At 44.5% G+C, this 27,901-nt stretch overlaps 1 protein-coding gene across 2 annotated transcripts; it reads left to right on the top strand.

Annotated features, from left to right (window-relative positions):
- Positions 1 to 24: 24 nt before the first annotated feature.
- On the top strand, positions 25 to 27,741 carry Upb1 (beta-ureidopropionase 1). Of its 2 annotated transcripts, XM_027923365.3 has the most exons (10): positions 25 to 188; positions 7,988 to 8,159; positions 10,213 to 10,300; positions 13,820 to 13,914; positions 16,616 to 16,777; positions 18,392 to 18,561; positions 22,802 to 22,883; positions 24,165 to 24,207; positions 25,388 to 25,542; positions 27,425 to 27,741. In XM_027923365.3, the coding sequence occupies exons 1-10, from the start codon at positions 85 to 87 to the stop codon at positions 27,506 to 27,508; spliced, it is 1,155 nt and encodes a 384-aa protein (XP_027779166.1). In that variant the 5' UTR covers positions 25 to 84; the 3' UTR covers positions 27,509 to 27,741. The 2 variants fall into 2 exon arrangements, with proteins under 2 accessions (XP_027779166.1, XP_027779167.1); XM_027923366.3 differs by lacking the exon at positions 7,988 to 8,159 and having other exon boundaries at positions 25 to 156.
- The last annotated feature ends 160 nt before the right edge of the window (positions 27,742 to 27,901 follow it).

The following is a 27,901-nucleotide window of genomic DNA, read 5'->3' on the forward strand; positions in this document are numbered from 1 at the left end:
GCGCTGCTGCCAGCTCCTCCTACTTTTCTTGGGGCCAAAGGGTAGGCCGTTCCTCTCGGAAGTAAACGCTGGAGGACTCCAGCCATGGCGGGAGCTGAGTGGGAGTCGCTGGAGCAGTGCTTGGAGAAGCATCTGCCATCCCAAGACTTGCGGGAGGTGAAGCGAGTTCTTTATGGCAAGGAGACCAGGTCAGGGGCCCAGAGGCAGAGTTGCGAGGTGTGGGGTCTCGGGAACCGAGAGGGCTTCAGGGTCTCAAGCGCTCTGAGGTGACGGTGATGAGGTCCTACATAGGCCGGCAAAACTCATAGAAATCATAGATACGACAGCCCCGGGCCGTGAGGGGTTGCAAGATTCCAGGGAGACCCTCACACATTATGCCTGGAACTAGAAGGGAAAGGAAGGGTTTGAGAGTTTCTTTCCTGGGCTTTCTCTGTGGCCACACCAGCACTCCTCTGCCCTTTGAGCAGTTTCTTTTCCAGAACCCGGCCTGCCCTCCGCGGGGTTTGGCTGAGTAAATGCTTCCAAACAGAGCCTCCTAGTAAGTGCAGTTGATTATCTGGCTCCAGTCTCTCCTGCCTGGAGTGACTGCCTTCTGGACCCTTATTGGTAGAGTTCAGCTGAATCTAATTGGCAAAGGAAACTTTTCCACTGGCAAGCAAGGGTTTAGTTACCATGTTCAATAAAAAAAAGTTTTTCCACCCCTAGCTAATCATGTGTGTCACCAGAACTCTCTGAGGGCAATGCACTATTGGATGGACACTAGATATAAAGAGCTGGAAAAGACACTTCGCTTCCATTGTTGTTTCTCTTTAGTCCAGTCTTCTCTGGAACTACCAGAAAGACCTTTTAAAAATGCAGATCACATCCTGTTGCCTTTTACTTAAAAATATAAGGGATTTTCCTGGTCTCTTAGAATGAACTTCAAACTCTGACCCCAAGAAGCCCTGGCTAAATCTCCTTCCACTTCCTTGTTCATTTGTGGGCTTCTTGCCTCCCCGCAGTCCAGCAGACTACCTGCTCTATGACCTTGTGCAAGTGGCCTTCCAACAAGAACCTAATCTGCTCATCTGCAACTAGAGGGCATTGACTGAATCAATGGTTCTCAATCACTATTGGAGTTCTGGCAGGGAGACCAGACCAAAGATGTTTTCACAGCTAGAGGATATCTAAAGGTAGAATAAAGCTGTCTTTGGGGTTTTGTTAAAAAAAAAAAAAAGAGGCTCTTCATACCTTTAGATAAAGGAATTAGATAACCTTTAAGGTCCCTCTCAGTGTGTCCAATGCTGTATTGTACTTCCCAGTGCACCTATAAGGTGTTATCTGAGAAGTATCTTAGCACTAAGGCTCCCAAAGAAGGTGTCTTAAATAAAGCGAGGATATATCTCAGGCTACAGTTAGTAGGAATGGGAATTAATTTATTTTAAGGGTGAGATGAGCATATTCACATGTTCTGCTGAAAAAAAAAAAAACTAGTGAGCTTATGGGTGTCAAGATAGGTAAAACTGCAGCATACTAGGAAAAAAGAAATACTTCCCCACATAAGTGGCTGACTGGGACATATTCTGAAATTAGGGCTGAGGTCAGGCCAAAGACAACCATGCTAGAGTTTTTTGGTTTTTTTTTTTTTTTTTTTTTTAAATCAGTATTTGGAGAACTCCAGAATAGAGAGGGATTATAATGGGTGGGAAAAGTGCTAACCAACATCTATTGACCAGTGTCTGTCAGGCCTTGTGTTGGGACTTGACTTATAATAACTGAGCAAATGGCTCCCCTTTTTCTGCTTTTTCTTCTTGGTTGTGTTCTGTTCAGTCTCTTTTAGCACTTGGGTATAAATCCTCGTACTTGCTCAGTCCTTGTGATTGGGTAGAATTCAGCTATGAGCAGGATTTCCAACTGAAGATAGAAAATTAATTACCTCCTGCTTCATCTATGCACTGCTTAGAGCCTAGCTTGGACATGGTCACCTCTGTGAAGGCCTTGTGGAGTCCTCAGTCCCTACGCTGGACTCTCACTCTGCTCCCTACAAGACCACCTTCTCTCTGATTACTTGTTGTGCCTAATGCAGACAATGCTTAGCTGGGCACAGTGATACTGGGGGAAAAAAAGAAAGAGAGCTAATGCTTGGTAAATGTTTGCTAAGTGAATGAGCTAAATGGGCTTTTGCCTACACCAGACAGATGAAATCCCCAGAGGACATCAACTCTCATTTTAAGATAGTCAGTACTAAGAAGCATTCATTCATTCAACAAACATTTATTTATCATTTGTTTTTGTCTTGGGCACCTGGGATACTAGGATAAGAAACCAGTGAGGTTTTTTGTTGTTTGTTTTGTAGTGCTAGGGCTCCAGTTCAGAGTTTTGTGCATGCTAGGTATGTGCTCTGTCACTGAGCTGTACCCACAGCCCCCACTTTCCATCTTTTGATGATTGTTTTACATTGTGAAAGAAGGATAAAGGAGAGCCTAACAGAATTTACCTGTTTGTAGTTCAAGGATGGCAGGAAGGTTTCCCCAGGGCTGTCATACTTACGCTGTATCCTGAAGGAGACAAAGGGGTTCATTTGGAGATAGGAAGGGCTTGTGTCTCCAGACACTGGGGGACATGCCTAGTCATGGACTGCATGTTTGAAAGAGGAGGTCATAGAGTAGATTGAAGAAACCCAACAGGAGAAGGCAGGAGTGGCCAGTGTAGATCCATGCGGGCTCTGTATGCCATGCTATAGCAGTGGACATTCATCCTTATAGTAGTGGAAACACTGGGGCATTTTCCACAGTAGCCATGTCAAGAATGGACTGGAAAAGGACAGGTGAAGGATGAGAGGCCTAGAGGCAAACAGAGTACCTGGAGATGGAGAAGTGTCAGGGGCCCAGTGGACAGTGGATGGGAGGTGTGGCAGAGGTGGTGAGGATCATTCCTGGCTTTTGGCTTCTACCCCACAGGTGACTGGTGGTTTCCTATGATGAGGAGCAGCCTTTGAGAATAATGATGAGTTTAACTTTGGATGAATTGAGTTTGTTGTGTTATGTAGTTCCTAGGGCTGCCAAAATTGTAATAGTGAGCTTAAAACAGCAGTAATCTACATTTTCACAGTGGTAAAGACCAAAAGTACAAGAGCAAGGTGTCTACAGTGCCACACTCCTTCCAGATGCTCTGGGGGAGAATTCTTCTTTGCCTTTTTGTAGTCTCTGGTAGCTTCTGGGGTTCCTTGGCTTGTGGCAACCAATCTCTGCCTTCATCTTCACATGGCCTTCTCCTGTTGTCCCTGTGACTCTCTTCTTGGTGTCTCTTATAAGAATATTTGTCGCTGAGCTGGGGATGTAGCTCAGCAGTAGAGTGCTTGCCTAGCTCTAGCATGCTTGAGGCCCTGAGTTCCATCCCCAGCACTGCCAAAAGCAACAATCAAACAAACAAAAAAAAATCTTTTCATTGGATTTAGGGCTTATCTGAATAATCTAGGATGATCTTATCTTGAGATTCTTAACTTAATTACATCTGTGAAGACCCTTTTTTCCAAATAAGGTCACATTCATAGGTTCTAAATATTAAGATGTGGATATAGTTCAACCCCTGATAGGTACTCTTGGGGTCTCCATTTAGAGATGTCCAGTGGCCCTTTGTTGTGTGGAGGAAGGCCTGATGGGGAGAAGCTGTTTTAGAACTGTGCTGGAGATGATCCTCCCAGGTGGAGGAGAAGCAGGTGCAGCATGGGAGAGGCCCAGAGGGAATGCTGGAGATTCCAAATATTAGAATAGTCAGAGAAGCAGAGACTCTGAAGGTGAGGATGTATAGATGGGAGGACTCTAGAATGGGAGAGGAAAGAAGCATTAGATAGTATAGGGATGTTTGTTAGTCAAAGACAGTTTGGGCTTAAATGATGAAAATGCACGGGGTGGTTCCTACAGTAGGTAGTAGGGACCTGAGAACAGGGGGCTGAGAAGGGTGTAGGAGGTGAGGGCTGAGCTGAAAGGAAGTGTATGTGGAAGCTTCCTGTGGAGGTGGGAGAGCAAGAAGGATGTGTGGAGTGCGCTCGCTCTCTCTCTCTCTCTCTCTCTCTCTCTCTCTCTCTCTTATGGTGGTGCTAGCCTTGTGCATGCTAGGCAAGCACTCAACCAACTGAGCTATATCCCCAGCCCCGCTCTGTTTTTTTTTTTTTTTTTTTAAATGGGAGAGAGTCAAACAGCTTTAATTGCTTTAATAGTGAATGTGGTGGGTCTATATGTAGTAACAGGGAGGGATGTCCAAGTTATGTAGTCAGTCATATGTCACCTAATGATGGGGATATGTTCTGAGAAACACATCCTTAGGTGATTTTGTGGTTGAGTGAATATCATAGAGTTCACTTACAGAAATCCAGATGGCATAGGTCAATCAATGTGGCCTTTCAATGTAGCAATGTGACAACTCAGTGTGGTCTCATTTTTTTTTCTCCCAGTGGTGCTGGGGATTGAACCCAGGCCTCACACAGCCTAGGCATATTCTATACTACTGAGCTATACCTCAGCCCTTTGATGTGGTCTCTTGTTATAATCAGCAGGTATAGAAAACATGATCTATATGAGGCTGCTGATGGTATTCTCACATTGTATAAATAGAAAGTACACTCTAAAATAATGATAAAAAGTATAGTAAATGCAAAAGCCAGTAATACTATTGTTGATTATCATTATCAAGTGTTATGTAACCATATATAATTTATGTGCAATATATATGATTGGTAGCACAATCGGTTTGTCTACACCAGTATCACCACAAACATGTGAAATGATACATTATACTACGGTGTTATGATAGCTATAATGATAGGAATTTTTCAGCTCCATTATAATCTTATGGGACCACAGTCACTTATACATTCCATCTGTGATAGAAATGTTACATAGTACATGACTATGTACTGTCAAGTGAAAAAGGCAAGTTGAAGAATAGAAAATGCAGCCTGATGATTGTATTTGTAATACCTGTACCTACATAGAAAAACTGTGGAAGGAGGCACAAAACATTACTAAGAGGGACCATCTGCAAGGTATGGGCCTAGAGCTTGGGGAGGAACTTATTTTTCTTTTTATATCTTTTCTAAATTTCCCCCCTCCATGGGCATTTTCTCTTGTAACAAATCTCTAGTTTAATAATTTAAAATACTGATGGTAAATAGTCAATAGAGGCAGAAAGATAAAGTGCCTGAAGTGAGAGGCTGCTGAGGAAGCTTGGGGCCCTTAGGCCAGGTCTGCCTTGACCCAGGAAGGAGAGGTGGGGGCCCAAGAGGGTGTGTCGCAGCCAGGACAGGAAGTGACAGCCTCTCTCCTTCTTGAAGATGGAGCTGAGGCCAGGAGAGGGGGTGGTTTCAGTTGCAGGGTGATGGATAGAGGGATTGAAAGTCAACTACAGGGGCCAGGGTTGGGCTGCAGGTAGCCACAGATCCCCCTGGTGAGGCTGTATCTCATTTTCTGGTCCCTGTGCCTTCCTGGACTATGGGTGAACAGGACCTGTCTTAGTCACCATAGACTAGGTGAATTTTCAACCACTGAAATGTATTTTGAAGGCTCAAAAGTTCATTAACAAGGCATTGGCAGATTCAGTGTCTGGTGAGGATAGTTTCCTGTTCATGATTTATGCCTACTCCTACTTGCTATGTGTACGAATGGTGCAAGGGGCAAGTAACGTCTTTTAGGCCTTTTTGGTTTTATATTCATTTTTTTTTTAGTGTATGTGTATGTGTGTGTGTGTGTGTGTGTGTGGTACAGGGGATTGAATCAGGGACACACTACCACTTATTTCTTTATCTTGAGACGAGCTGTCACTGAGTTTCCCAGGCTGGCTTCAAATTTGTGATCCTCCTGCCTCAGCCTCTCCAGTCACTGAGATTACAAGTGTGTGCCACCATATCTGGCTAGGCCAATTATATATATATATATATATATATATATATATATATATATATATGCACTAATTCCATTCTTAGGGTTACATCCCTGTGACCTAATCATCCCAGGGCCCTATTATTTTGGAGGTTGGATTTTGACATGTGATTTTGGGGGGACACAAACATTCAGTCCATTGCAGTACCCCACTGCATCCTCCATCAGATAACCCAAGTTTCCCTTGTGAGGTTGTAGTTCATTTCCGGTCCAAACCTTTGAAGGACCTAGCACAGGGTATACCTTGAGTGTAGGTTTTGATCTCTTAGACACTGTGGGGTAAGAGATTTTATAGGTAGTGACCAGAAAATAGAGATGCTAAAGAGAGTGTATCCTCAGAGGTGGCTGAACTGGAGGGTGGAGCAGCCCTGCCCTGCATCGCCTCACCTTGGGCGTAGAAAAATATCCACAGGGATTGTGGAATGAGGGAGTACACAGGCTCAGGGCCAGCAGGCAGCACTTGACATAGCCAATGGGTGGGGAGATGAGGGGATAATAAGACTGATGGTGGCAGAAAGAGAAAACAGCTGTGAGCCATGAACAGAGAGGGATGTCTGCCAGGTTACAGCCAGGCTTCCTCACCAGACAGGAGCCAGGCTCCTCCACCTGACATCTTCCCAGACTAAAACCATAGGATATTTGCACAGGGCAATTTGTCCCCGGGACCCACCAGCCTTTGGAGGGAAATAAAACCTTTCTCCTATTTTCTTCCTGTGGCTGCTCATGCATCCTCAGATAGTAGCTCCTGGAAAGCTGTGTGACTGTGTCCATGGAGGATGACTTGCCCTGAGGCTGAGGCCTGCGAGAGGGGGACGAGAGGGGACTCTTCCGTCCGGGGGTGGGAGGTACAGCGAGGGGAGGCGAGGTGTGGGCACTGCTGCTATTTCTAACCTGCCAGCGGGAAGGGAACCTTGACTGTTTGAAAAGCAGGCTGATTGTCAGGGGCGGAACCGAACTCAGAGCTGTCAGGGCCATCACTTGGAAAGCGCCTGGCAGGGGGCGGCAACAGGGGGCTTGGGCTGACAGGGCTGTGATTTTGAAAGAAATGTCTTTAAGAAAGTGATTTAAAGTAGGAGAGAAATATTATTATTAGATAATGGCTGTCAGGTTATTTTTTGATGTGCTCTCTGGGTATTTCATAATCATCTCACCCTTAGATGGTAAGTCCTTCCTGGCCCAGGGCCATGAACTATTCCTCTGGGGTTTTACCCCAGCTCCTGGCATGCAACAGGTTATGAGAAGTTACTTGCTGTTTTAACAGTGGCCACTTTGGTGGATAGTTTTATAAATAATTTTCTAGCCTTTGTTAATAAACCACAAACTTGGATCCAGACCTTCAATCTGGATCCTTGGGCCTTCACCTGGGTCCATCAAACCCCACTCCCAACACCAGGCATGGAACTGGATCCCTAATGGGAACAGCAGAGGACAGGACCTGGAGATGACCCACCCAAGACTCAGCTTTCTTAAGGGCAAGTGGCCACAAGGCCCTCCTCATAGTATCAGTTCTTGGCCTCCATTCAGCCTGTCTCCTGAGCCCTATCCTCTACAACCCTTTTCTGTTATCACAGCCTGTGCCATTCCCTAGGATCAGCATGGCCCTCTGATTCTAGATCAGAAGCATGTTTTGGAACTACTCCCTCCTTTCTGTGCTGACTGTTGGAACTTTGATCCCTGCCCTGATTTCCATAACTGCAAAACACTAACCTCTTGGCTGGTTGTTCTTCCCCCACTCTGCCAGGCCTAACCATGCCACCTCTGTGCTAAAGTCTATTGACTATTAGGTAGAGTCTGGACTCAGCATAGTGTCTATTCATGGCCTAGCCCTCCTGCTTCCTAGCCCCCTTGGGCCCTGGCACTGGATACCCTTGGCCAAGGACACTCCCAAACTCTACTTGATAAACAACTGCAGAGAGTCTGGGTTTTTCCCCTTGCAGCCCTGTGCATGGAACCCAGGCCCTCGAGTGTGCCGAGTCCACCCTGTCCCACTGAACTACACACCTATCCCTGGGAGAGGAACTTTAGATGCAGGAAATGTCATCAAAATCCTCTTCCTTCTTCTGCTCATTTAGGAAGCTTGATCTGCCCAGCAGAGCTTTCGAAGTTGCCTCGGAAGGAAACTTTGAACTACAGGGATATGCCTTTGAGGCAGCCAACGAGCAGCTGAGACGCCCCCAGATCGTGCGTGTGGGGCTAGTTCAGAACAGAACCCCCCTCCCTGCGGATGCCCCTGTGGCAGAACAGGTACAGCCCCCCCCCCTCTTTCTCTAAGAATTCTTTTTTTTTAACCTTTATTTATTTATTTATTTTTAGTTGTAGATAGACACAATATCTTTTTATTTTATTTATTTATGTGGTGCTGAGGATTGAACCAAGTGCATTACACTTGCTAGGCAAGCGCTCTACCACTGAGCCAAAACCCCAGCCAAAACCCCAGCAGCCTCTCTTGATCATAAACACAAACAAGGCTCTGGCTCACCCTTTGCTTTGAACACATCACAATCCTTGGCTGGCCACTCATCTAAATCCACAAGCCCATGTGTCTCAAAGGATAGCTAAAACACTTCTGCCGGACCTCCTCATTTTCCTCCAGCCTGAATCTTGAACTTTTCTTTCTCTTCTGGTTTTTACCCTTTCTCTTCCTTACTGTTCTTTCCACCTTCCCTTTCACTTCCTGTCCAGCTGTTGATCCTGATTAAGTCCCATTTTCCAATTAGGAGGGTGCCCATTTGGCTAACTAGAGCTCTCTTCATGGGACACTGCCTCTCAGTCACCTGCCAGAAGGCCACTTGTCAGCATACACTGGCAGGACTGTCCCATGCTTTAATCCTAAAGGCAGAGACTCCCTATACCCAGAACTATTGCAGCCGATGGTGCCCACAAGCGGATAGGAATATGATAGATGTTCGTTTATGAGCTTATGGTTAGCAAATAAATGTGGAAGCATTGTGCATTTCCCTAAAGAAACATCACCACAGACAGACACAGGTGGTTAGTTTATATACTTCTTCACAGAATTCCTCCAGCTGCTCAAACTTCGATGGCTTTCTTTGCAGAATTTTCCTCATGATGTAGTACTCTTGGGAATTCTTAGGGATTCTTGAGAAACTTAAGGTCACTTGGATTCCTGGTCAGGTTCTGAATCATCTTTCATGTTGATCCTTCCTTTGCTTTTGAGGGATTGAAAGATATCAGTGGTAGAGTGCTGGCCTGGTGTGCCCAAGTTTGATCCCCAGCATTCCACCACCATCATCGAAAAAAAGATATGTGGTTCTCAGTTTACTTTTTTCTCTGGATTTGTTACTTGTGAATATATCCTCCCTATCGTCCCAGATGGTCAATTTGTAGGGCCAGCAATGTTCTTGCGCCCATGGCACCTAGAAGTATTTTTTTGCATGTTGGTAACATGGAGCAAATTTGTGCTGACACTATGTGTGTGTGGAGGCCTGGAGCTAATAGCCTCTTGGGGAAGAGACTGAGAGCATTGGAAAGAGTTTGTGCTCTCTGGGTTTTCAGCCTGGTTCCTTTGGTCTTTCTTTGAGTGAACACTATGGAATGTTTCTTGGAGCCAGGGATTGGGGAGCGTGTGAGATCCCAGGAATGAGACAGTAGAGAAACAGTGGCAGCAAAATGGGAAAAGTGCTGCCAAAGGAGCACCCAGAGAAAGCTGGGAGAATCTGCAGAAGGCTCACAGAAGGACAACATGTGACACAGATGTCACATATCTGGGAAAACTGAGAGGTTGGGGGAAGCTCATTCCTGACCAAGGGCACACACCAGTGCATGAAGAGTTAGAAGAATCAGAAAGGTGAGTTGGCAGCTATGATTCACACAGGACAGTGGAAATGGCAGGACAAGCAAGCCCGGCACCTTGAATGCAGGATGGTGCAGAGTAGACTGTCTGGAGCCAAGGGAGCAGCTGGTCCAGGGGGAGATTTTGTGTGTGTGTGTGTGTGTGTGTGTGTGTGTACACATGCATGTGCACCTTGTACACAGTACACAGAATCAGATTTATTCATACTTCTCAGCAACCGCATGAATCTGGTGGTTGTTTCCCCATTGCCAGGTGAGGAAATTGAGACAGTGTCCATGGGAACCAGAGCTTCTGTACCTCCGCTTTATATTGCAGATTTTAGTCTGATGATATAACCAGCTATTAGAACCTCCCTAGCCCACTCATCTCCTCACACCTGGTCAGGTGGGAGTTTGTTGTTCTATGTGCATTGGGATAAATTCTTTCAAATCGTCTTCTCAGAAGAACCGAATGGATTCTAATCCTTGCTTTTTAAATCATCAGGTCTCTGCCCTTCATAGACGCATAGAGGCCATTGCCGAGGTGGCTGCAATGTGTGGAGTCAATATCATCTGTTTCCAGGAAGCATGGAGTAAGTCTTTTGTGATGCTTTCTCAGCTACCTTCAAACAATTGTGTCTTCTCTCCATGTTGTCAAGAGTGTCTGCTACCCTATTTAAAAAACAACAACAACAAAAATAAACAAACAACAACAACAAAACCAAAACTTCTTTCTATAGAAAGACCATTTGTCAACAACACCAGAATCCCAGGAAACCTGGCCTCCCTCTCTCACACAGGCTCTACTTGGTCATTTGATCCTTTCACTTCTGTCTTTCACATCTTTTTGAATCCCTTTACTCCTCCCTCCCTCTGTACCACTGCCCTGTTCCAAGCTACCAAATCTCTCTCAGTTTTTTTTTTTTTTTAAATGATAGGCATGAAACCCAGGACCTTGAGCATGTAGTCAACCACTGAGCTACACCCCCTAGTCTTCTCCTCAGCTTTTATAATCACCTCTCTGGCTGATCTCCTTAAACCCTCTTCCTCTGGCCTCTCTTAACCTTGCTTCACCTTCAGATCTTAACTCAAATCCAATTAGCCTGCCTATCTAAAATCAAGTCCTGTTATATGCATTCCTGGTACCATGTGCTTTTCCTTTATGTTATTTATTTGTTTATTTTTATTGAAATTATATGTGCTTGTGGTTTAGACTTAAAATAGGTCTGTAAGGTCTGTTACCAAAAAAAAAAAAACAAAAAAAAAAAACAGCTGTTCTCCTACCCCAAGGCATCTTCTTTCTACACTTAGCTTGTTATTTGGAATTTACCTTTGTTTCTATAGTTACTTCCTAATTTTTCAGTTTTACGTCATTCGTGGACTTCCCACTATAGAAGTGCTTTGCCTCCTCATGCCCGCCTCTACATACATGTGTCCTTCCTCGTCTATTCCCCGTTCAGTTTCCACTGAGCCATTTTGATTTCTTTTCCTGAATAATTTTTTGTTTTCCCTGCAGCGTGATTTGTTTTCTACATACGTAAACCACAAGTTCAACTTCATACTTTCTCCTAAATTCCTTAACCTGTTTAGACACATCAAGCAGTCTACCAATTTCCTCTCCTTAAAGGAATCTGTCCCAGAACCTTCTAACTGCTCCAGTCTGAATTAATTGCCCCACCTGCTGGTCACACAACTGATCCATTCATCATCCTGAGGAGTCTGTTTTCAGGATCATCATCCTGAGGCGTCTTCTTTCCTTCCTCTTTCTGATTACTCCTTTGGGTGGAATGGCCCCCTGAGAAATCAGAAAGAACACATGGGAGAAAAATGTTTTGGGACCTTGCACATCTTAAAATATGTGTCTTCTACAATTTGCTTGATTGTTTGGATAGGTATCAAATGTGAGGTTAGAAATAATTTTCTTTCAGAAGTTTAAACATATGGCTTCATGACTTCCTAGCTTTGAATGTTGTTGACCAGCCCAAAGCCATTTTAATTTATGACCTATTGTCTGTGACTTATTTTTCTCTGGATGATTATAGGATCTTCTCTTTTTGGCTAATGCTCTGCAATTTCATAATAATGTCCCATTGTGTGTACCTCTCTCCATCATTATTCTAGGCACTCAATGGATTCTTTCAGTCTAGAAACTTGGGTCTTGCAAATCTACATTTTCTTGTATTGTTTTATTAGATCTTTTCTCCTGTCAAAAGACAAAATTACAATAAGCATAGTTTGAAGTTCTTAATTGACTTGGTGAGTCTAGAATCAGGCAACACTGCATTCCAATGAGCTGAGAAGAAAGAGGTTGGCTTTATAAAGGAGAAGGGCTGAATCAAGTAGAAACAAAGAACAAAGAGAGGATTGGTTGCTTCAAAGTTACTTTCCTTGAAAGGCAGGAGATAGGAAGATGAACAATAGAAAAATAACTGAAAATAGTTAACATCACATTACTTCAGCTTAGTTTTGTGGTAAAGATTAAAGTAGAGGGAATGACAGTATCATACTGACTGAAACTGGTCTGTTTTGGAGATTTGGCTATCATTTCTCTTTCTTTTTTTTTTTTAAGAGAGGATTTTTTTTTTTTTTAATATTTATTTTTTAGTTTTCGGCGGACACAACATCTCCGTTCGTATGTGGTGCTGAGAATCGAACCCGGGCCGCACGCATGCCAAGTCGAGCGTGCTGCCGCTTGAGCCACATCCCCAGCCCTCATTTCTCTTTCTTAAGGTTGGATAACAACTTAGGTTTCTGTTTGGTGATGTGGAACTTTAGTATCAGTAATGCCATTTTGATTTTTAGACTGGTCCCTTATTCAACTTCTTCCTTTTATTGGATTGGAACTGCCACTCATGCATTGAGGCCTACCATGGACACCCCCTCCTTGGTGGGGCCCCTGGAGATTCTCTCTGGCAGAACCGAGCACTTTGTCCTGCCAGGTTGTGCAGCCGTCCCAGGTCACAATCTATCTCTTCCTCTTTAGGCTGGCAATTTCCAAGGACAGAACCACGTCAGAGTCAGGAGCCTGGCTCATTGAGTGGTCCATCATGTCTTACCCTTTAATTAGAAAACTAGAGTTGGGGCATTATAGCCCCTGACCTCACCCAGCCTCCATTCCTTATCTCCATCCCTCTTGAAGGTCTGTTTATGTTGGAGTATTTGTAAACAGGAAATAAAAACCATTAAAAGTGGAAATGGAGAGGTTTGGAGGCCTTAGTGACTTGAAATGAAATCAGCATGGGAGATTGTATTCTCTAGGGGCACTTGAGTCATTACTAATGCTCTGAAAGCTGAGAATTAATGGTCATTAAAGAGCATTTTTGTTATCAACAGCTTTTTTGTCATCTTCCTTAAAATAGTTCATTTGTCTTCACCTCACCAAAGGGACACAGGGGAGCCGTAAGTCTGGTACCAAGGCTCTTGGGGGTGGTTGTTGGCAGCACTTGCTGCCTGTTTGGGGCACGGAGAGGCTGCTGGTACCATTGGTGGTGTGCTCACTCTGGTGCAGTCCTAGGACCAGGCATCCTGGGACTAGAGGAATTCGGAAGCTGAGGCTTCTCTTTCTACACAACTGTTTCTGAGGGTGTCAGAGAAGACCTGCCCCTTAGCACAACTGGTGTTGTGGGGGGGAAATATTATCTACCATTGTGGTTTAAAAATAGGCCACAAACCCCCATGCCAAGGCAGTTGAACACCATAAAGTCACATCATGAAGCATCCTACAGATGTTTTTCTAAAGTTGGTTTGTTCAGAACTGGTAGAACAATAGCAGACATTTAGAAATGCATCTAGAAAGTGGTAGAATGCTTGCCTATCGTGTGTAAGGCCCTGAGTTTGGATCTCCAGCACTACAAAACAAAACAAAAACCAGTTAGTTTAATGAAATTTTCTACTGAATTAATTCCCTGGCAGGGTCTAGCCAAAGATCATGGGATGCATTTATGCATTTATCTTTGAACATGCTTATCTTTGAACATGCTAATTCTCATTTCTGAAGAAGCCTCCTTGTCCCTGGGAGAAGGAGGGTCCCAATAGTGATCTCCTGTAGCTGAGCTGAGGAGCATACCCAGAGGCTGTGGGTGATAGAATTCTAACCTTTCTCCCCTTTACAGCTATGCCCTTTGCTTTCTGTACGAGAGAGAAGCTTCCTTGGACAGAATTTGCTGAGTCAGCAGAGGATGGGCCCACCACCAGATTCTGTCAGAAGGTAAGACATTAACTGCTCCTCGAACAAGAGCTACTGAACCTGCATGGGTCACAGAGCTGGCCACAACTGTCAGCTGTGGCTCTTTGCCATGGAAAATGTAACTGTTTGGTTCTTGTTTTACCAGATAAAGTAGATAAGACTGTTTGCCACCTCTTTTTTTTTTTAAGTGTATGTTCACTTAAAAATCATAGACCTTCAGAGCTGGAATTGACTTTGTGGCTTTTTCAGGTGAGGAAGCTGTACCTCCTATAGAGGTGGTCTATGACTTCCATATAGTAAGTCCAGGGACATTGATTCTTTGTCCAGAGTTTTGCTTACTCCGGTCGCCATTTGCTTGCGTCACGTAGGTTTTGATGCATGATCTGTCTCATTAGGTAGAAATTTGTTTTGATTTTTTTTTTATTAAAACATCATAACACATGTGATATGATCCTATTTATATGAACTGCCCAGATAAATCTCTAGAGATGGAAAGCAAATTTGTGGTTGCTAGGGTCTGGTTTAAGGAAAGTAGGGGAGTAGCTACTCATAGGGATAGGGTTTCCATGAAACCCTATCATGGGGTGATGAAAATGTTCTAAAATTAGATCATGGTGATGGTTACCACAATTCTGTGAATCTACTAAAACCCACTGAATTTCATACTTAGAGTATGTGAATTATGGTATGTGAATTATGTCTTAATAAAGCTGTTATCAGAAAAACCCATAACAGCTGGGTGAGGTGGCTCATGCCTTGTAATCCCAGCGGCTCAGGAGGCTGAGGCAGGAGGATTGCAAGTTCAGATCCAGCCTCAGCAACAGCGAGGTGCTAAGCAACTCAGTGAGACCCTGCCTCTAAATAAAATACAAAATAGGGCTGAGGATGTGGCTCAGTGGTAGAGTGCCCCTGAATTCAACCCCTGGTACCCTGAAAAAATAAAAAGTGATGGATATTAACTTATCCTTATTCTCATCCATAATGAAGGAACTCCTCTCATTTTTCTGTCTTCTCTTTTAGACTTCATATATCCTTAAAAAGTTCGGGGGCAGAGCTATAATCATAGTGATTTTTATCAATACTAAGTTGTGATTCTAAATATCAGTATTCTCGGACTATAGGGGGAAAACAATCTCTTGTTTATCAGATTGTTGATTCCTTGCTATGGAAAAGAGAAGGGGAGTCCTTAGGGGGCTATTGCAGTTCATAAGTCTGAGCTAGGGCTAGAAGAAGGGCGTGAATGAGATCTGATGCCAGTCAACATTAAAGGGACCAGAGGTTCAAGGTCACCCCTTAGGAATGTAGCATCTGCTATGGCTAAAATGTGATCCCCAAAGTTGCTGTGTTACAAACTAATCCCCAATGTAAGTGTTGAGAGTGGGGATGAGCCACCGTGCCTGGCCCCTCTTACCCATTTTTATATGTACAGTTCAGTAAAGTATTTTCACATTGTTGTGCAACACATCTCCAGAACTTTTGCATCTTATAGATCTGAGACTCTGAACCCATTAAACAATAGCTTCCCTTTCCCCTGCTTCCAGCCACTATCAACCACCATTCTATTTTTTCTTCATGTGATGTGATTACTCTATCTTATATAAGTAAATCAGAGAATATTTGTCCTTTTTTTGACTTACTGGTTTCTTTTTTATTTTTATTTTTATTTTTAAATTTTATTTATTTATTTTGTGGTGCTGGGGATCGAACTCGGGCCTTGTGCATACAAGGTGAGCACTCTACCAACTGAGTTATATCCCCACCCTCTTTTTATTTTTTTTAACCTCTATTTTATTGATTTATTTTTATGTGGTGCTGAGGATTGAGCCCAGTGCCTCAAACATACTAGGCAGATGCTCTATAACCCCAGCCCCTTGACTGGCTGATTTCAATGAACATAACGTCCTTAATGTTTATTCATGTTGTAGCATGTAATAGGCTTTCCTTTTTTTGAGGGTGAATAATATTCCATTGTATGGATAGACCGCATTTTGTTTACCTATTCATCTGTTGATGGATACCTGAGTTGCTTCTGTCTCTTGGCTATTGTGAATAATGCTGCTATGAATCTGCATGTAGAATTATCTTTTTGAGTCCTGCTTTCAGTTCCTTTGGGTATATATATCCAGAAGTAGGATCATGTAATTCTATATTTAATTGAGGGGTGGGTGTGGGGAACCTCTCTATAGTTTTCCATTTAATGTTCTTACCAGCAGAGCACAAAAATAATTATTATGGGCTGGGGATGTGGCTCCTCAGTGGTAGAGTGCTCACCTAGCATGTGTGAGGCACTGGGTTTAATTCTCAGCACTGCATAAAAATAAATAAGTAAAATAAAGGTATTGTGTCCATCTATAGCTAAAAAGATATTTTTCAAAAGAATAGTGATTATTCTTGTTTAGTTAACCATGGGCATCAGGATGACAATGACATTTAGTGTTCCAGACAACTGCTATGAGTGATAGCTCCAAACCAAGCCCAATTATTTAATAGGATCATTCAGTTCTTCTCCAATAAAAGAACTTTAATGGGCTGGGGTTGTGGCTCAACGGTAGAGTGCTAGCATAGCACATGCAAGGCCCTGGGTTCAATCCTAAGCACCACATATAAATAAATAAAATAAAGGTACTGTGTCCAAATACAATTAAAAAATAAATATTTATTTTAAAAAAAGAACTTTAACAATTGATTTGAAAGTAGAACTCTGAATTATTTATATTTCCAGCTAGCAAAGAAGCATAACATGGTGGTGGTGTCCCCCATCCTGGAACGAGACAGAGATCATGGGAATGTTCTGTGGAACACAGCCGTGGTGATCTCCAATTCTGGAGCAGTCTTGGGAAAGACCAGGAAAAACCATATCCCTAGAGTGGGAGATTTCAATGAGGTGAGCTGCATCACTGTGCTTGCTCTTTAGTCTACAAATCTCACTGGGCTTTCTGTGTGAAATAACGTGGTGCCATGTAATGCTGGAATAGTATGGATGTGACGCTCAGAGGGTCTCAAGATGTTGCCATGCATCACACAAGCAGATGATATTCAGACATTATCTGGCAAGTGAGCCGCAGACACCTGGAGCACAGTGGAATTTTTATACATTTTTAAACTATAACCTGATATGACTTCTTGAAACTATCCTTTGCAATAAGTGGTACTTAAGTTAAAACCAAAGTAGTGCACAAATATGAAATGATTCCTGAAGCCCCTTACAGGATCTGAGCACCTAGCCCACCATAGTCCAATCCTAGTTTTCGGGGTAGCATTGCTCGTCTGTGGCTCCCATGGTGTCTGAGTTGGCCCAAGTCCGTGTATTGGGTGATAGGGGGTGAATATGTATATGTGTGTTACATGAGACTTCTCATTCCTGTTGTCAGGGCATAAGTCAGGGACTGTTTTGATTGGTTCATGTCAATTCATAGGTGAGTGAGATGGAGGGAGTGGATATTGGAAGAAGGGAAATGAACTCCACCTAATGCCTAAGATATTAAATCTGAATATGATTTTCAGTAAGTGCAGTTTCAGTTTTTGGTCCTCCCTCTGCAGTCACAGGGCTCTCAGCTACTCTTATGCTGATTGAGAAGACAAGAAATCATTTACAGGGCTAAATGAGGTTCCCCAGGAGAGAGAAGAACCCAGGTTTCACAGTAACAGCTGGAGGTGGATGTGGGAAGACATGCCCCTCACCTGTTTACCCTCTGATTAATTTTTAGCTCCCACAGATAGCAGAGGGCAGGTCTCAGAACAGGATATGCTCTTGCGTCGGCCACGTGTGCATAGCCTGGTTGCTTCCTGATCCTCATCAATTTTGAAATGAATGAGAAGAAACAAAGGCTCCGAGGCAGACCTATTTGGAATCCACCTTTCCCCTCTATCTTTGCTTAATGTTGTCCCTGATAATGTTCCACAGCTGGGAGAGCTCCCCTCTGTCTGCCCTGCAGGTTTATCCTTAACCCCTGGCAGGAGGCCTAAGGCGCTTTCTGTGGGCTCCACTCTCAGATTTGGCCTTAATCAGTTAAGCAAGTCTCATGGCTACTCAGGTGACAGTTTTCTCTTCCAAATAGGAAGAGGATTGCTTTGAATGAGTACAAGTTTCTTCAGCTGCAGACTTCTGTATAAGGACATATGGTTGGTGTAGACATCAGTTAACTCTTGTTAGCATGGATCAAACCTCAGCCTTTACTTGAAACCTCACCATAGTTTATCCTTGAAAGTTGCTTCAGAGATTTTTGACATATCACAAAGGAGATTGTGGACAAATGTTTAAACCACAGTGATTTTCCTTTGGGGTTGGTTGGTTATTGTATCTGGATTTGTGTGTTTGTATGTGTGTGTATGTATCTGTCTGTGTGTATTTTAACATTGAAATTCTGGAACTTGTAGAGTCTACACCCAAGAGTGTTACTTTTAGACTGCTAGTCATATTTTTCTGTTGCGTCTAAGGAAAGTGAAATTCTTGAAGCTCTGAAGCATCAATATGTGGTCCTTTGTTTTTGTTTTTCAGTCAACCTATTACATGGAGGGAAACCTGGGCCATCCTGTGTTCCAGACCCAGTTTGGCAGGATCGCAGTAAACATTTGCTATGGGCGACACCACCCTCTCAACTGGCTCATGTACAGCATCAACGGGGCTGAGATCATCTTCAACCCCTCAGCTACCATTGGAATACTCAGGTCACTCAGCGGGCAGGATCTTGGGGGCTTCTTGGGGCCCAGACACCATCTCCTCCAAAGGCTGGGCTGTGGGACTTAGAGATACATTTGGTAAACTGCAGCAGGCAGGTGCAGCCACCAGGATGTCTAATAGACCTGAGCCCTAGGATTGTATGTTGCTCATTTGACCTGCTTTTCAGTGAAAAGACTTCTCAGGATGACCATTACAAGCGCCATCTCCCCAAAGAGTCACTTGCTCTCCTCTAAGACTTAACTTTTGCTATGATTCTGAACACTGAGATGAAAATAATAATCCCTACCCTCCTCTGCATTCATCAGGATTCAGAAAGCCTCACTTTTAACTCTTGGAGCCCAGTAGGTGCCTGACCAGTGTTAGCTCCTGGACAGGAGGTTACAGATTCCTGATCCTCAAATCTACAGTGTCCACAGGGGAGAATGGAAATCCAGATGAGAAAGGGAACAGGTGAGGGAATTGGAGCCCAGATGATACTCAAGAGATCAGTCCAGGTGGGGGCTGTGATTGTAATTCAGTGCTTGACTAGCATGTGTGAGACATTGGGTTCAATCCTCAGCAGCACATAAAAATAAATAAATAAATAAATGTACAAGAAATACAATAATATTATAAAAAGAAAGAGAGAAAGATCAGTCCAGGAAACTTGTTTTTAACCAGCAAAGTGTTTTCCTTTAATAACATCTAACAGCTAGTATCTGGGTGTCAGCCCTACTCTTTAGCAAACAAAACTACTCTGGTTAAGGCAGCACTGGGAGCTGGGATTGGGGAGGCCCAGACAGCCCCTAACGTCATGGGTAGTACCCCTCAGGGCCGCATATTAAATAAGCAAGTGAGATAAAATAGCAGGATGTGGTGACATGCCTGTAATTCCAATGACTAGGGAGGCTGAAACAGGAGGATTGTAAGTGTGAGGTCAGCCTCAGCAACTTAGCAAGATTCTGTCTCAAAAAAAAAAAAAAAAAGAACTGGGGAGTAGCTCAGTGGTGAAGAAACGTTTCTGGCTTCAATCTCCTGTACTGGGGGGGAAAAAAAACCCTACACACTCGTGCCTCTGCCATTTGGCTCTTCCTCTACGTCTGAGCATTTGGGTGACTTCCAGGTTTGCATCATTACAAGTATCAGAGCTCTAGGAATTTATGGGCAAATACTTCTCTCCCCAACTCACTTCCTCTAAAGCAGAGTGCCTGCAGCAGGAGATGCTGGCATCTACTCTCTGAGGTCCTTGTTGCCTGGGCTTGTCCTTACATGGGGGGACAGGCAGGGGTAGGTCTGATGGGCAACTTTGAGATTTCTGTCAGTCCACACTGTCTCTCTTGCACAGCAGTTCTCTGATCAGGTCATGTTGCAACCCCTAATCTCTTACCTCAGGTCTACCACCCTGTTCGTGTAACTGGAGGTCTAGCCCACATCCAGCAGGGGTGCTGTGGAGTAGAAGGAGAAAATCAGGCCTTGAATCTTCCCTTCAGTAAAGGCATATTCTTCAGAGAATATACCAGGGTCCTATGGTGGCTTGAACACCAGTATTAATTAATCACCAGAGCTTTTGAGGTGGTTATTGGTTCCAGTCCCCAGGGCAGAATCTTGGGGCCACCCTCTAGGGTATCAGACCTTCCAAGAGTTAAGTCTCTCCTTCAAGGGTCCCTAGAGGAAACAAGTCAACCCTGGGGTACCTGGTCCCGAATTGACTTCTGAGTCAAGGCAAACAAAGCTGTGGCCGCAGACCCAGACAGCCACCTCAACACGTATATGCCTCCTGAGGTCCTCCCTGGCCTTACTATCTTGGGCTTTTATTAGCCCTAATTAAGCAAACAGAAATGTCCCAATGTAATAGGCACATAACTGCTTATGTCCTCAGCAGCTTATTAGGCTTATTTAAAATGATTGATTTTCTTTCCTCAGCCAAGAATCCTTCAACCCTTGGCTTGCAAGGGTGTGGTGGGGCCAGCCATAAAAACCCGTAGCAGGTCTTCGGGAAATCGAATGTTTCATGAGCTCCTAAACTATTCACGCCCTTTGGCCAGATAATGACACTCTTGGAACTGTAGCCTGAGGAAGTGATGTAAATTGAGGAGAACAAGGCTGTGCACATGATGTTTATGGCAGTGTTATTTATAATGGAGGGAGAGGGGGTGGCAGCAGGAGAAATGTCAGGGTTAAGTAAATTTTAGCTCATCTCTTCCATGGGTTATTACCTCTAAAAAGAGTCATTATGAAGATAACGAAGCATCACGACAAAAGCCCATGAGCAATAAAAAGATGTATCCAGGCTGTGGTCAGAACTCTGTAAAAATTTTTGGCCTGTGGACAAGGATAGTTGTAGAGTATGGAAAAATGACAACAGGTGGTTTATTAGGAGGGCAGGGATTCCAGGTGATTTTCTTAAAACAATCAATGATTATTTGAAGAACTGGTATTCTTAGTACAATGCCAGGCAACCTCTCACGTTGGATCACAACTTCCAGAATCATCTATCCCCTGTTTGCTCTATCAGAAACAGACAGATACACATGAGTGCCTGAACTGTGGGTCAGCAAGGTGTCCTTGCTCGTTTTTGTGTCCCACGATAGACTGGAAGTGCTTTTATATTCACTGAGTCATGCTGGCAATCCCAGGATGTAGGGTTAGTGTTAGGGTTAGGGGTATCCGGCAGAGCCCAAGTGACCAAACATTCCTGCTCTGTATGTTCATGCATCAGAAAGTCTGTTTCTCATCCCCTTGCTGCATTTGGCCTTCCCCCTGGTATTATTTTTAGGGGTTTGTGTATGATACATTGGGAATATATCAAATGTCCTTGTCCCTACACCAGACTCTTCAAGATTCCTGCACACAGTCGACTCTCGTGACCCTCCAGCTTCCTTTCTTTGGTGGTTTTGAGAGCATACATTTCATTGCCAGCTGTGGGTTTGAGTCCTACACAGAACACCTCCCTGGAGAATTATAAGAAAGATACTTTATGGCAATCACCCCACAAGTGTCTTATTTAATTCCTGAAAATGTCATCTATGGGTGTGTTTCTGTAAAAATCTTTTCTTAAAAGTTTTGTCAGCTTGGCTTAGCAGGTGGGGGGAAAAAAGCAAAATGAGTTCCCTCAATCAAGCCAGTGATTTTTTTCCCCCTTTTCCAGACTCATGAATCCTCCTGAGCATTAGGCATATGACAAGCACCCACCCCCTCCACCTACTCCTTGGTTTAAACCAGGTGCACACTGACAGGAAGGAAGATTCCGGGGCATTTTGCTCCCAGGCCCTCAGTGTTTGTAAGTGGGCATCGCTTCTGCCCATCTAGAATTTAAATGATGCTCTTTCTCAGACAGGAGATCACCAGTGAGCAGAAGGCCCACTGAATTCCATGGCACATCTTGGTTGGAGGGCTGGAGAAGGATGGGGTCTGTGGTTGGGAAGAGGTCTCTCACTGCACTCTCCCTTTGGTGGGTGCTGGACTGAGGAAGGCTCACAGCTCAGCTGTGCCTGTAGGGTATCCAGTTAGGGAACCAGGAAGTTTCTGCTTAGAGGTGCATGGTTCAGAGTAGGAAAATAGGAAGGCACTGGGAAACAAGGACCAAACTCAGAGGTTATAACTCTGCTACAAAGTATGACTCCACATAACAAGACATATCCTAAATTCCTTTCTGGTTACTCTGTCTGAAATCTCCCCCCTTGGAGACTGATTTGCAAGGTAACAGCATGGTAGGAGAGTTAGGGTGGGGCAGAGAAAGCCCATGCTCCGCCCTCACAAGCCAAACACCCAAGATCCCAAGGTTCCAACTCCCTTCTGACATTTATCAGGAGAAGTTCTTCTTAGCCCAGCATAGAAAACAGATTCCCAGAAGGAAGGAAGAATATAGGAAATGAAGGCTATGGAAGAACCACCATGTGGAGCTTCATCTGCATGATCATTTAGTCTTCACAATCTCCTTTTGAGGAAGTTTTGGAGAGGGAAACTGAAGCTCAGGATAAGGATTTGATCCTTCTGATAGTCAACCACAGCCTTGTGGCTTTTGCCTATAGCAGGCCCTCCCCAAAACACTTTGTGGGCTTAAACAAGTTGCTGAGGACAAGTTTGGTCTGCTTTCAGGTTTGAGGTGACCCTTGGGCATAGTAAGTCTCCCTGGCTGTCCCCACTCTAGGCCTTGGAAGGCCAGTACCAGGTGTAGCTCCAGGCTGAGCATCCACTGAGTCTGGCTAGAGAGTTGGCAAACTTGTTCCTCCTTTTCCTCTCTTACAGTGAGTCCCTATGGCCAATTGAGGCCAGAAATGCTGCCATTGCCAATCACTGCTTCACTTGTGCCATTAACCGAGTGGGCCAGGTAAGTCTCTGAGGTATAGATGATTAAAGGAGCCACTGTTGGTGGTTGTAGTAGAGACATATCACATGTTTATTTTGCATACATGTCATAAATCTGGAAAGGGACAAAGCAACTTGGTTTGTGATTTCTGTTGTTGCATTTAGCTGAAACAATTCTGAAAGAATCTTTGATCTGACCTCATTCTCTCACTTCTAAGTATCCAGTTTGTTATTTTCCCCACATCAGTGGACCCCACCCACTGAACAGTCTTGACTACCAAACATAATGCATTTATCACCTAATAATCCTTTTCCTCATTCTTATTAATCACATGTCAAACTCTGATACCTTGAATTTTTTTTGTTCCCCCCTCCTCACTTTTTCCCCCCAGGGCCAAGGACCAAACTCAGTCAGGGCTTTGCGCATGGCAAGCACTCGGCCACTGAGCTAAATCCCCAACTTCACAGGTCAAACTCTGCTCAGAACATCTGATCAGTCTGAGATAACGAATTTTTCCACACTAAGTCTATATGAATTGTCAACATAAACCTGATGGGGCTGGGGGTAGCTCAGTGGTAAAATGCTTGCCTGGCACGAGTTAGGCCCAGTACTGCTAAAAAAAGAAAGGAAGGAAGGAAAGAAGGAAGGAATGGAGGGAGGGAAAAACCCTGATTTTTAAAAAATGTTTTAAAACTGTAGATGGACACAATACATTTTTTTTATTTATTTTTATGTGGTGCTAAGGATCGAACCCAGTGTCTCACACATACTAGGTAAGCTCTCTACCACTGGGTTACAACCCCAGACCCAAATTCTGATGTTTTGGTTAGCCTGTGTGATTCCATCACAACTTGATGTATAAATTTCATTAAGCTTTAGAGAAAATATTAAAACAGTATATGAGGGCCCTCTCCTCCACCTTTCATGTCTTCACAGACCCCAGGCTGAGGTCTTACTGCTTCAGGAAGGCCAACTTCACATACTTTCCACAGCCCTGAGAATTGATCAGTGCCCAATGTGTTTCTTTTCTCCCAAACTATAAACTCCCCAAAGGCAAAATCCAGGTCTTTACCATGCTTGTCAAATTCTCCACTGGCTGCCTAATCCTGGGTGCTCAGAAGGACATTTAACAAGTATCTGTTGATTGCCCAGAGAGAACAGACCCTGCATCTTACTTTCACTATTTCCAAGCTAACTCCCTGTGGCCCGGCTTGCTATTCATGGTCTGGCTAAGTGTTCTGGAATGAACATTGTGGTGGTGCCACCTATAGGTTTCTCTTATACTCTAATCTTACTTCACAGGAGCACTTCCCCAATGAGTTTACCTCTGGAGATGGGAAGAAAGGTATGTTCCGTGTACTTTCATGGTGATGGGTCTCATCCCCCACTTCTCTGTTTGCTTCCTCTGGGCAAGGTCTGTCCCATAGCCTGTATCTGCATGCCTGGCGACTAGGAGGAGGTGCTGACTTCTCTGTTTTGTTGCCCTCTGTGGGGGAATCTGACTGTGGCCAGGATGACTGTGGCCAGGTCCTGGACGTGTGACCACTTTGTTCCCCAGATAAGGAGCAAATGGGAATTATATTAGACTCCATTCCTTCACTGGGATTGGTGTAAAGATGGACTGAGGAGATGTAGGGGAGCTCTTTGTGAGCTCCTGAAAAAGCTGAAGGGCTCTCTTGCAGCTTTCAGACCTCCCTCTCTCCATTCCTTTGTCCCCCCCCTCAGCTGTACAAATGCCCCTCAAGTCAGCATGGATTGCCTGAGTTTCTAGGATCTACGGCTTGTTTTGATCTAAGGGAAGGTAACACCTCACCTCTGCTAGGACTACTACACCCTTAAGTCCCACTTTCTAGGCACTGATGTGAGGGAAAAGCTGTCCCCTCAGCAAGGAGGTGTCTGGAGGGGCCTGAGCAGATATGTTTCCCAAGAAAACACATACTGGAGGGGTCTTAAAGCCTTCCACATGAGGTCTTGGACTGTACCCCAGATCCACACTCCAGTCTCAGCTTCCTGCTGACAAAAGAGCAAAAGAGGCAGGGAAATAAGAGTTGGGGCCATGCTAGGTAGGCCCTGCCCTGCAGCCCACTACTCTTCAGTGGCTCTTAGCCCCCCGTGACTCATGAGGGGACCAAGATGTGAAGTGGGGATGAAGTGACCTAGCTGTCATGACAAGTAGGGCTAGAGTCTCCAGTTTACTGAGTGGGCCACCACAGGAAACAGGCCTCACAGGAAGCCCCTAGAGCCCCCGAGGCTTGTATTGTGGGTAGCTGATAGGAGTCAATACGTCTAAAGGGTGACCTTTAGAAGTTTTCTCAGTGACTGTGGGAAGTGACACAGGAGTGACCTTTACAGCCACCTACTGGGCCTTCGGGTCTGAGAAGGGAGACAGGCCCTTTGAATTTCTGCATTTGGAAGATGCTGGGGAAAGACGTATGAACATCTTGTCTTGAGCGTCCCTTAATGCACCTGCCTCTCTTACATTGTGTCTGTACAAACTCATGGCCTCTTCCATTTGCTTCTTAAAGCTCACCATGACTTTGGCTACTTTTATGGCTCAAGCTATGTGGCAGCCCCTGATGGCAGCCGGACTCCTGGGCTCTCCCGTAGCCAGGACGGGCTGCTGGTTGCTGAGCTCAACCTCAATCTCTGCCAGCAGATGAGTGATGTCTGGAACTTCAAGGTGGGTCCTCAAGTTCCTTCCTGTTACCCTGCTCCTCTTTTTTGGCCCTCATCCTGCTCACAGAGCTGTGAACCGCAGTTAATGGTGTTTTCCCTCAGAGACAGCTTACAGAAGGTGCCTCCTTTAGACCAGGAGCTCCATGTTGGGCCTGGTCTCTGCCTGCCTGCGGGCTGTGGGGAGGAACTATTGGATCAAACAATGCACAAGCAGCAGGCCTCCATAAATTCTCTCATCTGATTTAGATTTTAGGTGCCTTCAAACAAATTAATCTCAATTTAATTTGTCCAGAGAATAGAGTGGATTGGCTTGTCTAATCCTTTTTCCTTTCCAGGCATTTGCACTTATCACAAGATAAGTGTGCATGTCTGGTTCTGCCTGCAGCCAGGCTCCACAGTCTGGCCTTGACAATAGTGGGAAATGGGTCACACAGAGAAATGGGATCTGGGCCTGGCTGTGCCTTCTGTCAGTCACCCTAAGCAAGCACCTTCTGCTCCCAGGCCTTAGGACTCCCAGATGTAAAATGAGAGGCTTAACTCAAAGGCTGCCTGCTGCCTTTGAGACTGATACTCTGTGTCATCAAGGGTTTGAGAGGAATGTAGGTACCTGTCATCCCAGGATGGAACAGTGGTAGACAAGGACAGGACCAAGGCAGGGTTTATTGTACTCATGTCCAGTAGTATTTCCACCAACTCAGTCCCCATTGATGAGCAAACCACCCAGCAAATGAACGTCACATTGTTATGACTGAATGGCATTACCTATGTGACTGGGAGGAGCCCAAGGGTTCTTGTCCAGACAGTTATGGGCTCTAGGCCTTACTCCCCTGCTTTCTTAAATATTGGTCCTTGAACACAATCCCCAGTCTCAGATCTTTGCCAGACAAACAAGGTGTTACCCATGACCATCTCTTGACATGCCACTCCTCTTGGATAGCTCAGATTAATGCAGAATTCTACCTAAATCAGAAGTCAGAGCTGAGAATTCCATCCCTCCCTCCCTCCCTTCCTTCTATCCTTTCTTTTTCCCTCCTTCCCTCCCTCCTGTACTAGGGATTGAATCCAGGAATGTTCTACCACTGAGCTACATCCACATCCTTTTTTATTTTTTGTTATGTTGTTTTATGGGGTTGGGAATAGAACCCAGGGCCTCATGCATACTAGGCAGCCCCAGCCCCATCCCAGCCCTTTTAATTTTTTATCTTGAGATAAGGTCTCACTAAGTTGCTAGGGCTGGCCTCAAATTTACAATCCTCCTGTCCCAGCCTCCCAAACTTCTGGGATTATAGGCATGCCAGCCAGCTCTTTAACAAGTATCACCAGGAGCAGTAAACAGAATGTTTTCTCATGAGCTACTTTCTTGAAGCAGAAACATTCCCAGCTGTGCTGAGGCTTTTTGAAGGAGCTGACTTGAGATGGAAGAATGGAAGGCATGCCAGAGACTAGTCTCTATGTCCATAATGAGATGCCACATGGAGCAAACAGACCAAAAACTCAGCCAAGATATCTGGGTTCAAATCCTCAGCCTTTTCCACTCCTGGCTAGTGACCAGGAGTAGATCACTCCCCTCTCTGGACTGTAGGCTGCTCTTCTGAGTTGCTGCAGGACCACAGGACACCCCTCCTCCCTCCTCCCTGGGGGCAGACCACATCTCCTGAACAGGCAGGTCACAGAAGTCACCACAGGCTGGAATAGGCTGTATGAATCACCGGAATCAGTGCTAAGAGGTCACAGTGGGGTTGCTTCTCTACATTGGTATGAAATTGTCCCGTCAACCAGTATTTCTATCTCACGGCTGCCCCCGAGTGGCAAGAAATGGTGGTGAGTAAGTGATAAGTGTTTATAAACAGGAACCTCGAGAAAGTATGTCTGTGTTTTGTTTTCAGATGACAGGCAGATATGAGATGTACGCACGAGAGCTTGCGGAAGCTGTCAAACCCGACTATGTCCCCACCATCGTGAAGGAGTAGCTGTCTTCTGTCCCCATTAGATGAGCAAGTGGGGCAGGCTTCACACATCCAAGTTCTCCCTAATTATGTTACTGTCCAAATGGATTTTTAAATGCCACAGCAGGACTAAGGTGGAACTGGAATGACTGCTAAATGGGTACAAGGTTTCCTTCTGGGGTGATGGAAATGTTTGGGGACTAGATAAAGGTTATGATTGTGAATATATTAAATACAACTGGATTGCATACTTTAAATGTTTCATTTTATGTTATATTAATTCTACCTAAATTTTTTTAAATGCTTTTTTTTTCTTTTGGTATTAGGGATTGAACCCAAGGGTGCTTAACCACTGAGATACATCCCTAGCTTTTAAAAAAATTTTTGTTTTATTTTGTATTTTTGAGACAGGGCCTC

The sequence above is a fragment of the Marmota flaviventris genome, chromosome 1, assembly GCF_047511675.1.
Source record: "Marmota flaviventris isolate mMarFla1 chromosome 1, mMarFla1.hap1, whole genome shotgun sequence".
NCBI classification, from domain to species: domain Eukaryota; kingdom Metazoa; phylum Chordata; class Mammalia; order Rodentia; family Sciuridae; genus Marmota; species Marmota flaviventris.